Source organism: Seriola aureovittata, chromosome 3 (assembly GCF_021018895.1).
Source record: "Seriola aureovittata isolate HTS-2021-v1 ecotype China chromosome 3, ASM2101889v1, whole genome shotgun sequence".
NCBI lineage: Eukaryota > Metazoa > Chordata > Actinopteri > Carangiformes > Carangidae > Seriola > Seriola aureovittata.
The window spans coordinates 19,673,207-19,688,039 of NC_079366.1; the positions used below are offsets into that span (position 1 = coordinate 19,673,207).

The window sequence follows — 14,833 nt, forward strand, 5'->3', positions numbered from 1 at the left end:
AGAGAATATAATGATACTACTACTAATAATAATAATCATAAGCTTTATTTATATATTACTTTTCTTAACAAAATTACAAACTGCTTTGCAAAAGAAATACATTTACCACTTGAGAATGACTAAGTGGTCAGTGCCTTGCTGTGTAACTATATAGTAGCCACCTATTAGAGCTAGACCGATAAATCATCCCTGTTCAAGTTAGAATGACTTATTCTGTTTATGTATTTTTCCTAAATCTGTTTATAAATGTTGAATTGATTGATGTTATAATTATAAGCAGATATTCCCATTATGTGTATTGCCAGGCATTCGTTTCCAGTGTATTGCATCAAGTGTTTCACAAGTATTTCTCGATTTTTATTTTTTGTAATGAAAAGCACACACTTAACAGGCACTAAAATCATACAGGTTGTATGCAATGTAATTTTAAAATGAATATAAGCTACAAAGCAACAGCTACAGCAGTCCCACAATGTATCCATGTTTTTTTATAAATATACATTGTGTTTCCCTGATGCATTTTTCACATAAAAATAAAATATTCTCTGAAACACAGGTTGCTGTGCACTGGTAGAGCTTTAATTGGCAATGATCCCTTTTTGAAGAGAAAAAGAATGAGTGAGGTAGAGAAACCAACAGTTTATGGGACAGTAAAATATAGTATTTGCTTAAAAACACATTTCTTCACTTTTCATAGAGACAATTTCAATCATTGGTGCCAAATCCCATATTAATCAACCTTTCACATAATACAGCTTTTTCCAGAATCAAGCTCACACAACAAGTGCTAATTTGGGACTGTACATCAGCGAATAGTGCAAATTAATTCATTTTGTGCAGCAGTGAGTTCCCTTATCATCACAACAAGTCCTCTTTAGTAAACAGTCCCCAGTGCTGTTTGTGATGAGGGTTGACCTTTGCATTCAGGATGGGGGTGTTGGTGAACTCCACAGTGCATGGCCCCGAGCTGCAGGGAGCCTCTTCTAGCTCCAGGACAGTCACGTTGTTGGGTGCTTCTGTGCTGAGAATGTTGGCAGGAACGAAAAGCGTCACCTGAGGGCCTCGAGCTGGCCAGTAACGTCCCAGATTGAAACCATTAATCCAGACCTGACCCTGAAAAACACAAATTTAGAGACAGATTAAGTAGTTGATTTTCATGCGCTTTAAGAATGCACCAAACCCCGACCAAAACATTACTAAATATCTTCAATGGGTCACATGCCTTCCTCCATTTGGGCAGCTTGATGTACGTGTCCTGAGGAAGGTCTGGGATACCATCAGGGATGATGAAGCTGCCCTCATAGAAGGCTGGAAGGGAGAGAGCAGCAGGCTGAGGAGGATCTGTTGGTGTACTCTCTTTTTCCCTGAGGAGGCCCTGGCTGACTGCTTCATCGATACTGAGACTATACATGGTCCAGCCAGTGAGTGTGTCTCTCCCCAGAGTCAGGTTCGACACCAAACCCTGTGATAAGAAGACGGGGCAGAGCAAGTAAACAGTAAGTTAGGAAAATAAACCGTTACGTCTCATATTTTTTTATTCACACCTACATCCCAGCTTGTAATTAAGTATTAAGGACAGGGCTGTAAACTAACGGTCGCCACTCGCCAAATGCGACTAAAATATTCCCCTGGCGACTTAATTTTGGAGGGCTACATGCCATGGGGCAGGTAAGTGTTTGTCACAATATAGCAAAACATTGCTGCGATAAAATGCCTAGACATTTTTGGAGGTACACGTTGACGGACGCAGAGGCTCTGTGTCGGGGGTTCACGTCGACGCAGAGGCTCTGCGTCGTGACGGCGTCGACTTGACGCAGTAGCATAAATCAGCCTCCACGCGTCACCACCAGCCCGCGCAGTGTTGTTCCGGCGCAGCAATGTGGAGGCACATACCCGGTGTGAGTGACCCAAAAAGAAGGAGTATAGAGGAGAAAGCAGCGCACCAATTAATTTGTGGTTGGCAATAAAACGATGAAACTCGAGACCATCCGAGAGCACGAAGGAAGCAAATGTCACGCTGTTTGCAAATCAGTGTCTCTTCACTCAACCTGCCGTGACTGCTCTGACGTCTTTATCAGAAGAGACCAAAGATCATGCACTGATCCACTTTGTTCTGTTCTATTTTTTTTTTTTTTTTTCTTGAATTTTGTTATTATCATTTGTTATCAGAACAGGAGGTTAACTGGTACTGGCACTGCCCATGTTCGCAATGTTTTGAATATTCAAAATATTAAAAATGTATTTTGAATAATATTTTGGTCTCTTTCCTAATATATATATCGCTATATAATACTGTTATCTCAATGAAAAGTACTGAAACAGATGTATATGTAACAAAAAGAGGCAATTTATTACTTGGCCGGTAAAAAATTTACTTGGCCGGTAGATTTTTTCATCTACCGTTCCCCTTGGCAGGTGAGCCAAAAAGTTAGTTTACAGCCCTGATTAAGGAGTTTTACAACACATAATAATAGAATTTTATTCTAATTTAATCAAGACTTACTGTTGTTAAACATTTAAACACAAATAAAGCTTTGTGATAGTTAAACATACAACTATATTTCAACACACAAACAGTAACTTTGACGTATGTGGGGAGAAAAAAAAACCTTGAAGTCATTGATCCGTTTCCCATAGTTGATTCGGCCCATGTTCTCCACCAGTATGTCCACCTGACTGCCAGCCTTCCCGGTCACATTTACAGTTATGGCTTTGTCCCTTTCAAGAATCCCTACAGACACCTTGAGGAGAAATCAGCACAGTTAAATGGATAGATCTCAAATTTATATCATTTTTATAACATGTTTTTCTACAAAGCAACTTGTATGTTTATTGTTCCATGTTGTCTAAACACAATCATCCATACAAGCACTTTGTCTGAATAAAACTGTCTAACATTTGTAAAAATGATGATGGTGCTACGAAGACATAATGTATTTAAGTTTAGTGATAAGCAATGTAAAAACATCTACAGCATTAAATCAAGAAGGCCTGTTAGGCAAACTCACCCCATCCACGGACACATACGCTCTATCGTGGACTCCGTTCAGTGGGGATGACAGTGGAGTCGACGTGCTGCAGGTCACAGGTAGAGTAGTCCTGTAGAGCACATAAGCAAAAGCCTAAAGGACAGAGTGGAAAAATAAATCAATAAAAATCAATCGTTATCACTGGGAGATTTGAAACATAAAACACAAAAACATGAAAGGCTACCTGGTTCAGCTGGATGAAAGTCTGAGGATACATGCTTTTGACCGGGCCGGAGAAAGACAGTTTTTCTAAGGCATCTGATATCGTCTGGAGCTGAGGTGGGAGAGTGTCACGTTTTAACATTTATTCTTGATCTTTTAAATCATGAGAAAAACAGTCTTTCAGTGGTGATTTACAATAAACAATATGTAATTCCTGGGTGAAGTTATAGGATTTAATAATACAGTAAGGAGCTCACAGAAACACAGCGGCAGCTGGGAACTTACCTTCTTCATCCCAACAGTCCCGTAAGCATACTTTGGAGTTGTTGGTGGTATTGGTCCCTCTGGTATCTTACTGTGCTATTGTGGGACGACAATTAGTTCTTATAGATGATAAGTTTACTCTTACTGGCAAAAAAAAAAAAAAAAAAAAAGAGACTGCAAAAGTCTCTACTAGAGCACATACCATTTTGATCACTGCTCGGATGGCATAGTACTTCTCTGTGAGGTCTCCTGCTTCTGTGAGTGGAGCATCGTAGTCGTAGCTCGTGGGCTGTGAGCCATATGGTTCATTGGCACCTGAGAGTATTAAGAGGAAATGAGAGGGTGAGTCACTTTTTGGGAACAAAGCAGCAACAAGTTGCCATTAACAACCAAACCAGTCTGTGCAAGTACGCTCACCATTCCAGTATCCAAAGTTTGTTCCTCCTATGAACATGTACCTGTGAGTAGAAACAGTTTAATAATTTCAAACTACAAACTTTTCCTTTATTTTTACAGTTAACATATGGGAGGGGAAATGGTGGGACACAACTACAGTTCAGTACCACATCATTTAATGTCCTGACCTGTCAGAGGCATCAAGTTCCAAAATAATTCCAGCTCCAGACTCAAAAAACAGATGAACGAAGTTAAGATTATACTTCTGGACTGAGGGCGTCACAGCGTTGCTCATGTCTCATTTAACTGCAAATTGGTAATGTCGAAAGGCATTTCCTCACATGATCCTATATTATTCCAGGTTCATAATTAATATTCCATATTTCTTTCCATATCAAGATTTTTCAAACCATTTATTATCCAAACATTAACTTCTGAAATGATTCTGCTAGCAGCCGAAATGGACCTTAGCTTCTGTCCAGCTGTGACCGCAGCAAGCAAACAGCATTCCTATCTATTGATATTGAATTAAACAGTTCTGTGTAGAAGAACTTGACTGCTGGGTTGCAACCATGCCAGCAGAGATTACGGGAGCTTGGCTTCATTTTGTTGGTGTGGATGGAGTAACATAATCTTGTTTATTTACAGATGTACTTTAATATAAACCCCTCATAACAGTATCCTAAATTTTTGAACTAGCTGATAAGCTCACAGAGAAAGCAACGGTCTTGTGGTGAATCTGCATATCTGTTGCTTAACTTCATCTGTCTGCATAAATGCGTCTAAACCTCTCCCAGAAATCTGTAGACTCACAGGTTGACGTTTGCTCCCATGGCCAGCATCTTATTCAGGGACTTGGCCACTGCGGCAGACGGCACGACAGAGTGAGGTGTTCCCCAGTGGTCCAGCCAGCCGGTGTAATATTCAGAGTTCACCTGATAATAAAAAAAGATGCAACCCGATAAACTTATGTAAGAAAATACTGTGTGTTGTCAAAATCAGAGATTACAAAATGCATCAGGGGAAATACTCACCAAAGGTCCATGAGGTTCAGCGTGTCTCTGTGCATCAAAGGCAGCGGTGATATTTGCACCTAGAACGAACAAAGATAAACACATGTACTGTATTTGTGCAACTTCCTAATGACTTCTGACCAAATAAAGTGTGAAAATGAGTCAATGCAGAGAAAAAAAAACACAGAGCTCACAGTTCACATCAGAAACAATGCAAAACTATATTTCATTTCATGTTGCATCTTCAATTCAACTTTACCTGATTATATCTATCACACAAAGGCATTATTAGTATTGAAACATGTAACCTGAAATACAAGTTTACCTTGTCATTTGATTTTCTTTTTACAGTCAACTTTTAATTCCCAACTCAAGTGGAAATGTCTTGTGTGCCATTTGCCATAAATTGCAGAATACTGGCTACATATGAGAGGTAACAACAGGACGCCTATATGAAGAAGATTTCTAGAAGAGCAATGTTTCTGACACGTACCAGGCCCAAAGTCAACAGTGGCGTAGAGATCTTGTATTGAGCCACACTTAAGATAGTTCAGCCCAGCCCCATCTGTAGTGAAGAGCACCACCTGCTCGCCCAGGTGAGACCGGAATAGCTTGGTCAGGTGACGCAGGTAGTTGTAGTCACAAGCGAAGTAGCTGCCGTATTCATTCTCCACCTACCAAAAAAGGGCACGACAGGAGGGAGATGGGATTTTCTATGTTGAATAAAGTGCTGCGATGATACGTAATGAACAGCAACAAACACAAATTCACTCACTTGCACCGAGATGATGGGACCATTGTTCTGATACAGATAAGGCTTTATCATAGGCAGCAACTTCCCCATCCACTTGTCTACTGCTGCAATGTAATCTGAAAAACACAAATAGTAATAGATAGTAAAGACTGCGGCAACCGATCCACTCGTCACTCCTCCTGTTTAACTTTGATTCTCACCTGGATCTGAAGACCGCAGCACAATGTTTTGCTTGTTGAGAAGCCAGGCAGGCAGCCCACCCTGTTTGACACAGTTACACAAACAGTGATGACAAGATTGTTGTGTGTAATTTAAATGGCTTAATGCGTAAGAACAAACCATATCAGATAGAGTATAAATGCAACCTAAATTCAGGTGATTACTGGACCATAAGATAAACAGTATCTCTAAGTATTAAAGACCTGTATAGTTGAAAAGTGGATGTAAGAAGATTCAGTAAACCTCAGTGGAGAAAAATGACTGAGACTAAGTTACACGCATCCTTCTGTACAAATGGTATGAAACAAACAGAAAACGATGTCACTGCAGAGGAAATGGTATGTCCGGTTTATTTGATTTAGCTCTTGTCAAAGAGTATAATGCAGCACTGATACTGTAAAGTAAGAGTTTATTATTCTCTATTATTGGCTTTGAACACCGTTAAACACCAAGCTCTATATATTTTCTGATGGCCTCACTCACCATGTCCCACTCTGCACATATGTACGGTCCTGGCCGAAGGATGACCAGTAAACCAATGTCCTTGGCCAGCTGAAGGAAATGTTCCACATCCCTGTCTCCACTGAAACTGTACCGACCCGGAGACTCCTCGTGGAAGTTCCAGGGAATGTACCTTTAAGAGGAACCAAGTATCAGTATTATCATGGTGATAGTTTTAATAAACAACACAATGTTTTGTACAGATTGCAATCAGACTTCCCCAGAATAATCCACTAGAAAAAAAACAACACGAAGAATCACACTAAAGTAAGAGAGTGCACAGTCTGTCCATCAAATGCATTTTTGTCCAGACTTAATTCTATTTGTAAAAGTCTGTAGATTAGTTTGTTGGCTTGTGAGCCTGTGTGATTCAGGATAGTGGCACCATAATACTGCAGGCTGCTCTTGAACACAGTATTTCTGGCTTGACGGCCATGTTAATCGCACCTGTCCAAAGTCTTTGCTGCTGATCTTGTGCGACCACTGGAGGTTGTATTTGTCACCTAAACAATTATGTTAGGTGTAGGGGGCAGTGTGACGTACAGATTTACATAAAGACCAATGTCATGCAGTTTATTTAATTCTGTCCACTATACTAATATAGTGAGGAAGTCTTAATGTGGCCTTTCAGAGTCTGGCCTGTTACTAGATGTGCAGCTCAGAGATCCCCAAACTCACATCCTAGTGAATTTAAGTTAGCTAACTTTTCTTGACCTACATTTTAAAACCACTTCCTTGTGTAGCCTTCATATTAAAGTCAGCTGCAACATGACACACTCTCAACATCAGCCTGAGACTGAAACAACGAACCAAAGCCATCTGGGAGTGAGACATGAGGTGAACATACGTCTGGATGGCATTCAGTCCTGCCATGTACATCTTGAGTAGTCGATCTTTCCAGTAGACTCTGGGGATCCTGCTGTAATGGATGCTTCCTGATATGTAACGAAACTTTTCCCCATCTTTCCGAAAGCAGTCATCCTGGTAATCGATGCTGAATGAACGAGGGGCACTGAGCTGCAGATAAATACAATGCAATATGAATCACAACTACATTTATAGGTATTGCAGTGATCATCAGCTAAAGCTGTTTACATAGTGTTCCACTGTGTGATTGAAGTGTCATATTTTTTATGGCACAGGACTGACATGTCAGCTGATTTTATCATATGCCACTAGAAATTGGCAGCCTTAGTTGTCTACTAAAGGTTGTGGATAACATGTCAATGTAAGTACTACAGTAAGCCAACATATTTTAAAATATTGTCATGTTAAAGGTGTTTTTAAAAGCCAGATCAGTATCGTGGACCATTTAATACAGGTATTAATACATAGGCTGAATAGCTTGAACTACAGATGGGGTTTGTTTTATTCAACTGACAACAGTTGAACATATGAAGGGCAACTATTTTTCACATAAGACAACAGCACATTCATAACTCAAATATTTTTTTTAATGTGGTGTTTGTGTTTTTAAATTCCTGTCAGTCTGAGATTGACTATAGGCTCCGAAGCTGTGTTTTGAATTGTGATGGAGGGGTTTTTTATTTTTATCTAACCTGAGGCTGTGGGCCTGCAGCTCCCCACACTGCTGAGAGCTAAGTATAAAACCTGTAAGAACTCAGTGGTACTTACTGATTGTCCAAACAGCAACAGCAGCAGCAGTGTGCTTCCAGCTCTGAGCACAGACATGACTCTCCCCTCGGCCTGCTCTCCCGTTTCAAGCAACTAATTAAAATAATGCAGCTTTACATGCGGCTCTTGCTTGGACACGGGCAGTTACAGTACTTACTTCCCTGAGTGCACTGAGGTGTTTTGAATGAGTGTGGCATCATGAGATGCGGAAGTAAGTCATGTGATACTATTACATTGTTTCGGTGAAAAAACCGCTCATCAGTAGGTGTCAGTGTTGTGCACTTTATATCATATATACTGTATGAATCGAGTGAACAGATGAAGATACTAATACAAAATTAAAACACTTAATAGAAAAGAAAATTGGTCAAAACAAAAAAAAAGAAATGCAGTCAATGATCCAATAATAGCTAGGAGAAAGAGCGTTCATGCTTCAGTTCAAATTTGCAGTACCGACTCCAGACCGGCAGGGGGCGGTACTGGGCTCCCCACGTTGTTTACTATCCGGGTATTGACTCGGAAACAGAGCAACGTACACATCGCAGGCGGTGTTCACACGTGGGTTCAGAAGTTTATCAGAGTAATGTGGTGTAGTGAACTTCATTAAAAAAAAACATGTCGAGGAGGCAGAGAGCTATTCCAGAAGAAAAGACCACTTCTGAAGTGGGACACACGGAGGAGGAGGAGGAGGAGGAGGTCGTGGATCCGCCGCCGGAGACCAGACGGACACGCAGCGGGCGCACAGTCCGCACTCCTGCTGCACTGCTAGGCTCTGAAGCTACGGTGAGGACTCCCAGCAGGAGGACCAGGAGATCTGTGCTACAGGAGCTGCCGGCGGTGGAAGAGAAAAACACGGAGGAGCCAGAGCGGAAACCCGAGGAGAAGTCCAGCATGCCCGCTGAAACGGAACCGTGCGTCGTGTCAGACCCAGCAGGCAGAGCCGACGTTACCGGCAGCGGAGACGATCATCTGTCCAGGCCTGCACCGACAGAAACGGCCCCCGCGAGTCCAGAGACCGTACCAGAGAAGAAGCCTCGTCTGGCTCCAAGTGAGACACAAAATCCGGTCATTCCGCTGGGAAAACCGAAATCTGGAAGAGTGTGGAAGGACCGCAGCAAGCAGAGGTGAAGAAAAACATGGAGCCAGGATTCATTTCAGTGCACAAACCTCAGAGGATTATGGAAATATGTTTTCCCTAAGGATTGTGAATTAATTTGTATGCCTAGTAGCCTGGTTATTGGGCCACTTACACCCTGCATCATGTTGTGCTAAAGGCTTTTCAATGTGTTCATGGGCAGCCCTCATACAGAAATTGAAAAGCAGCTTTAGGACCAAAAGCTAGCGTTGAAGAGCCCATTTTAGTCATTCAGTGTACAAGATTGCTGCTGAAATATGGATTTCTCTTGAGTATTGACAGCATTAGGTCATTAACAGCAAGTATGAATAACTGTCATGTATTCAAAGTTGGCTACTTCCAAAATACTTCCAAAATCTCTCAATTGATTAAATGTTATTTTGTTATTTCAATGTTACATTACTTTGGTATTGACACAAAAAATCAGGTGTCATATTGGCAAACTGTACTGACTATGTCCAGTGAAATCCAGCTCTCCATAGGGAATGTGAATATATGTGACAAGTCTTTTATATGATCAATTAACTAAATTATTATTTTTTACTTCCAGGTTCTCTGCGTTGGTGAGAGATAAGCCGTTGTGCACCTCTTGGGAAAAGAAGATGCAGGCCAAGCGAGAGAAGGACCTTGTGAAAAAATATTCTTTGCAGCTGAAAGAGGAGCAAGCCAAACAGAAAGAGGTAAACTAAAGCTGTGTGATGCAGGTCTGCCTGACCTCTGTAATATGAAAGCTCTTGCACCCTTTGACCTATTCTGTTTTTTCCTGCCTCGCTAGGAAAAGAGGAAAAGGAGGGAGGACAACCTGAAACGACGCGCAGAGAATGAACGCAAAGCAGAGATTGTGCAAGTGGTATGTCGATTGTTGTTCATACAAGTGCTGTTCAGTCAAATGTAGGAGACATTCATCCAGATAACAGATACACAGCATTTCTGAATTTCTACTGTCTCTCTTCTGTAGAATATGAAGACTTAAACTGTATTACACAGGGTTCATACTGTGCAATATAGCAGCAGGCTACATTGGACCGGTAACACATGTCCATGAATGAAGCCACTCATTGATACTTACTTTACTGCACAATATGAACATGAATGTATTAAGATTCACAGGGGTGATTTGATGCATGACAAGCTGTAACTAAAGGGCTGAGTGGACTGTATCATGCCCACTAAGCTCTTACTAGGGAAGAGTCACCTACTAGTCACCTCCACACCTCTAATTAGTAAAAAAAAAAAAAGTTTGTGTAATTAAATTTAATAAGCTTCTTTTTAAATAATGCGACAAGTGGCTTTAAGTTTTAAGAATTTTTTCTTGTCAAAAATGAGTATAAGCACAGAATACATGTTCAACACCATACATAACAGTTGTTGGGTCAGGTATGATTTAATTTTTATCACATCAGTTTTTACAAATCCGAGTGAGAAGCAAAGCTATAAACGTCTGTCAGTTAGCCCAGACTACAATTGGTACAATACTGAAATAATTAAAATTGAAAACAGTGGATAATTGGTCAACATCAGCATACATAATCTTTGTGTTGGTAATCTGGCACCATGTTTATTTTCTCCCATCTCATTTGTGTCACAGATCCGGAACACAACAAAGATCAAGAGGATGAAGAAGAAGCAACTCAGAAAAATAGAGAAGAGAGACACACTGGCTCTGCTGCAGAAGTCACAGAAGCAGATCGGAAAAGCCAAAGGGCAAAAAAACACCAATGCTGACAAAGATTTAACCTAAAGACTGAGATAATAAAAATACATCAATTCAGTACTTTGCCTAAAAGTCTTATATTTGAATGTCGGAAATACAACAAACACAACCAGACACGTTTCTCTCAGAGGACTTATTTTCACATTAACCCAAGAAAACTTTTCTAAATAAAGATAGTAAATAGTAAAAATAAATAAATAAATTAATGTAACATTGGTGTGATTGCTGCTGCTCTGGTCAATCAATGAACAGTTAACTTTTCTTTTCCTATTATTGTTTTCCTTATTGCCCTGTTATCTTGCCATTAAAACATCTCATATCACCAACTTTGTTTCACTTATATTAAATAAAATTTTAATTTTTTACTGTTTGTCAAACTGACACACTAATTGATGGCCAGGAAAGCTGCTCACAAGGTGAAAAAACTACACCAAAGGTGTGCTGACATTTGTACCATTAGCACAACCATAGTGTTAAAGTGGAAGAAGTTCTTTTCCATTATTGAGTCTAGGGTTCCTGGGTATAGTGTCATTTAAATACATTAATGCATCTCAGTTTATTCTGAAATCTCACCTCATTAATTGCACAATACACATAATAAAAACTGTCAGTGTTAAAGTCACAGTAGATTTACTGTAGAGCACAACTGAAAAATCAAAGAATCCTTATCAAATGGGTGTCTTTACGTCACACGTTCATGTTAAAATTAAATACTGGTAGATGTGTCTTGTTAATAGAGTTTTCTGGTTCTCAAATCGGTATCGTGTCTGCCTCAAAGAGCCTGTATCAATTGGGCTACAGTTTATTGTTAGTCAATTCAAAGTTCTGTCACCTGGGGTCAGCAAAAGACCACACAAGCTACTGTTGGTGGTAAATCACTAAAGGTATTTGTGGTATGCTCAGAAACATATTTATTGTGATAAGGCACAGTATCACCTTGATAAATATAATGCTAAGATGCAGCAGTTAAGCGTGTACTTAAAATTCTTAACTGCAGAAGTGTAATAGAGTAGAATTCACCTACTTTGTGTAGTATAGACCAGGTTCATACATTCATGGTCATCACACACACCCCCAGGTGATACTTCCTGAAAAAACACAAAAGTCATCCAGGTATGGTCATTTGCACAAAGCTCTAATGTTTGCATTTTTCAGCTTTAGCATCTGGTTATCTCAAGTTCCTGCTGTACCCCGTATGTATCCCATCATTATTAATGTAGAAGAGCTACTTTTTCCACTTTTCTTTCATGCTGACGCAATTCAGCCCATAAGCATACACAGAAAGCACAGTATAAGGTTGTTGTGTTTATTTCATGGGCCTACACAGGACAATTAATCCGTTTATACAAATTTATCTATATAATCAAAACAACTGGGTATCTTCCAAATGTTCAGTCTTTTTAGTACCAAATTCCATCTTTTTGTTTCCCCAGACAGTGATTGTATAATGAGCTTCAGTGGAGGGAAAGCAGCACAAAATGAGTTTTACTGGATTTTGTTCCCCACCACTTACACTGAACCTGCTTGAAGGGATTCTTTAGGGCCAGTATGGACAGGAGGAAAGATTACAGCAAGCAAAGCACCAGTTTTAGTGGTCACATGGGCTCCTGACTTTTGTTTAAAGATAGACTTGTGGTCCTTTAACATTCACTTTGAGTGCATTGTGTGTGTAAACAACTGATTCATAAATGATCTAATTCTTTCTAGAAAACGGATCAGCAACATTTTTTATAATTAATTCACCATTTCAGTAATTTTTTATGCAAACATGACAAACAAGCTATTTTAAGGTATCAAAAGTGGTTTATTACAGTTAATCCTGAAAATAATCAGCAGATGGATCAACAGTTCCTAAATTTTTACTCTCTACAGTGTGTGGGAGTTTTGGGTGGGACACTGTGTCCAATGTTCAACATACTGTTTATTTTTCAATGTGTTAAGAGTCTTCATCATGGGACCAAGTGACTGTTTGGTTTATGGTTCACAGCATTTACAAAGCAAACACTGGCAGACAGAAATGCATTTTTATGGTTTAGGTTCTGTGCAACACATCAATGCATTTGAATAAAATTGACTATTAGATTAAAGTCAAATTGTAATTTTCATAGAGGAAATAACACAACTTTTCTCTTACAAATACAAAGTTAAATAATAAAATAAAAAGAATAAATAATGAAACAAACAATGATTCAATTCAATCGGCTCAAAGGTTTTGTTGCAACATCCTTACTTGGTCTGGTATGACCAGTTGCCTTCTTACAGTGGCTTTCAATATTCAATATTCCATTCAATTAGTTTGAGTTGTTCAAAGTTATTCCATTACATATGAGGTTGACTGAGATTATTACGAGCATATGAATCAAGTACAGTTGTTCCTATACCAATATTAGAATAGGAAATGCCTCAGATGCTGCCTAAAATACTGGATCGGGTATTGGAAAGTACAAGTTATTCACCCGATACAACACAATTTATCAAAAAACTATACATTCACACCCACATGAAACTGCAGTTCTCCCAGGAAGCAGTTCTTCTTTGCTACTCTAAAACAGTACCCTACTCAATAAGTTGTGCTGTGCAGCCACTGGCAGCTATTGTTTTAGGGTGGTGAAGAAGAACTGCCTTCCAGCAAGTGTTGTAACGTTTACTGTTAGCAAAATGTCAGCAATTTTCCAATGTTACACTGGAAAGTCCCATTAGTAAAAAGGCAATTTGTACAGTATTTAAGCTGAGCCCTACAACACAGCAATGATAGCAATAAGATCACATCCATACAGGGTTAGTAATATACAGCTCCTACGCAATGGTATTGGATCTGCACTCTGTGTCGGCTCAGCTGACACAAGCTCAGCTTTCAGAATCATTATCAGGAAGGAGCAAATGGTATCAGAACATCTCTAGAATTAAACTGAATAATTTATGATTAACGTTCAGAAATGGTACTGTCAAATACTGTAGGAAATATATTCTGACCAATAACAGTGGTATTGGTCATAACACATAACTTGATGCAACATCTACGTAAATGACTGCATCATGGAGACATAGTTCCAGCCTTACGTGTTCATCCAAAATAGCAGGGTGAACTTGGAGAGCAGGTTGCGTACAAAGGCGCCCTGAGTTTTCCTCACATTTATTCTCATTCCATTGACTTTTCGTGGCCCATTCATTGTTGTAGTACTGCCTAAGCAGCTTTTGCAAAAATAATTCAAAATTGTCATATACACACTGCTGTCTTTGTGTCACGCGGCGAGACAACTCCTTCAGCTCGTCACCAGCCTGTTTGCTTTGTAAGTCCTTTCAGTTGTAGCAGCATCATCTGCCATGCCTTAAATGAATGGGTAAACAAAGTTATTTGTCACACTGAGGTGACCGATGTGGATGGGTCCCTTTCAAATAATTTTTCTTGTCCGTCATTTAGCATATAAAGGCTGTGACAAAGTTAGAGGTTGAGTTAAATCTGAGGTTGAACTAATTTAAGACGGAGACAAGAGAAAGTAGCGTTAACATCACAGCTCAAGGCGTCTACAGAAGTAAAACGCAGAGAAGTTTTGTGAGTACACTCTTTTCTGTATTTTAGTACTGTGTAGAAAATGGCTTAACTGGTTTCATTGCACAATTCAGGTTAATATATTTTAGTGTAGAATTTTCATCATCATTTTTTGTGTTTTAAGAAATACAATTTAGAAATCTCTGATAGAGTTAATCTTTAACCTGGATGTTAAATGAAGAAATTGTTTTCTTTGATCCAGTAAGAAAACATTTTATTTTTTCTTTTAGTTGTGACAGAGAAAAAAATGCTTCTGATCATTCTGATACAACTCCTGATCATTGGTGAGTAAAATGTGAGTAAAATCTTTTGAAAGCGGGGTACAGTCCTTTCTTATATTAATGTTCTATTTATTGATTAATAGCATCAGCAAATGGCCAGGCAACCACAACTGCACTACCTACAACAACCGTTGGTGCCACGACGACCGCTGGTGCCACGACGACCGCTGGTGCCACGAC

The 14,833-nt window shown here is 39.6% G+C and overlaps 2 protein-coding genes across 2 annotated transcripts; one reads left to right on the forward strand and one right to left on the reverse strand.

Moving 5' to 3' along the window:
* Window positions 1-29: 29 nt before the first annotated feature.
* Window positions 30-8,222, reverse strand: glb1 (galactosidase, beta 1). The gene is made up of 16 exons (XM_056371424.1): window positions 7,974-8,222; window positions 7,186-7,355; window positions 6,321-6,471; window positions 5,819-5,879; window positions 5,640-5,734; window positions 5,358-5,538; window positions 4,886-4,944; window positions 4,665-4,786; window positions 3,873-3,913; window positions 3,658-3,770; window positions 3,477-3,551; window positions 3,214-3,303; window positions 3,009-3,122; window positions 2,610-2,741; window positions 1,223-1,462; window positions 30-1,113 (listed from the first exon to the last, which is right to left on the reverse strand). Exons 1-16 carry the CDS (start codon window positions 8,028-8,030, stop codon window positions 859-861), a joined length of 1,956 nt encoding a protein of 651 aa, XP_056227399.1. The 5' UTR covers window positions 8,031-8,222; the 3' UTR covers window positions 30-858.
* Window positions 8,223-8,490: 268 nt separating this feature from the next.
* On the forward strand, window positions 8,491-10,882 carry ccdc86 (coiled-coil domain containing 86). Its single transcript, XM_056371426.1, has 4 exons — window positions 8,491-9,097; window positions 9,659-9,788; window positions 9,884-9,958; window positions 10,697-10,882. Exons 1-4 carry the CDS (start codon window positions 8,589-8,591, stop codon window positions 10,847-10,849), a joined length of 867 nt encoding a protein of 288 aa, XP_056227401.1. The 5' UTR covers window positions 8,491-8,588; the 3' UTR covers window positions 10,850-10,882.
* Window positions 10,883-14,833: the final 3,951 nt, after the last annotated feature.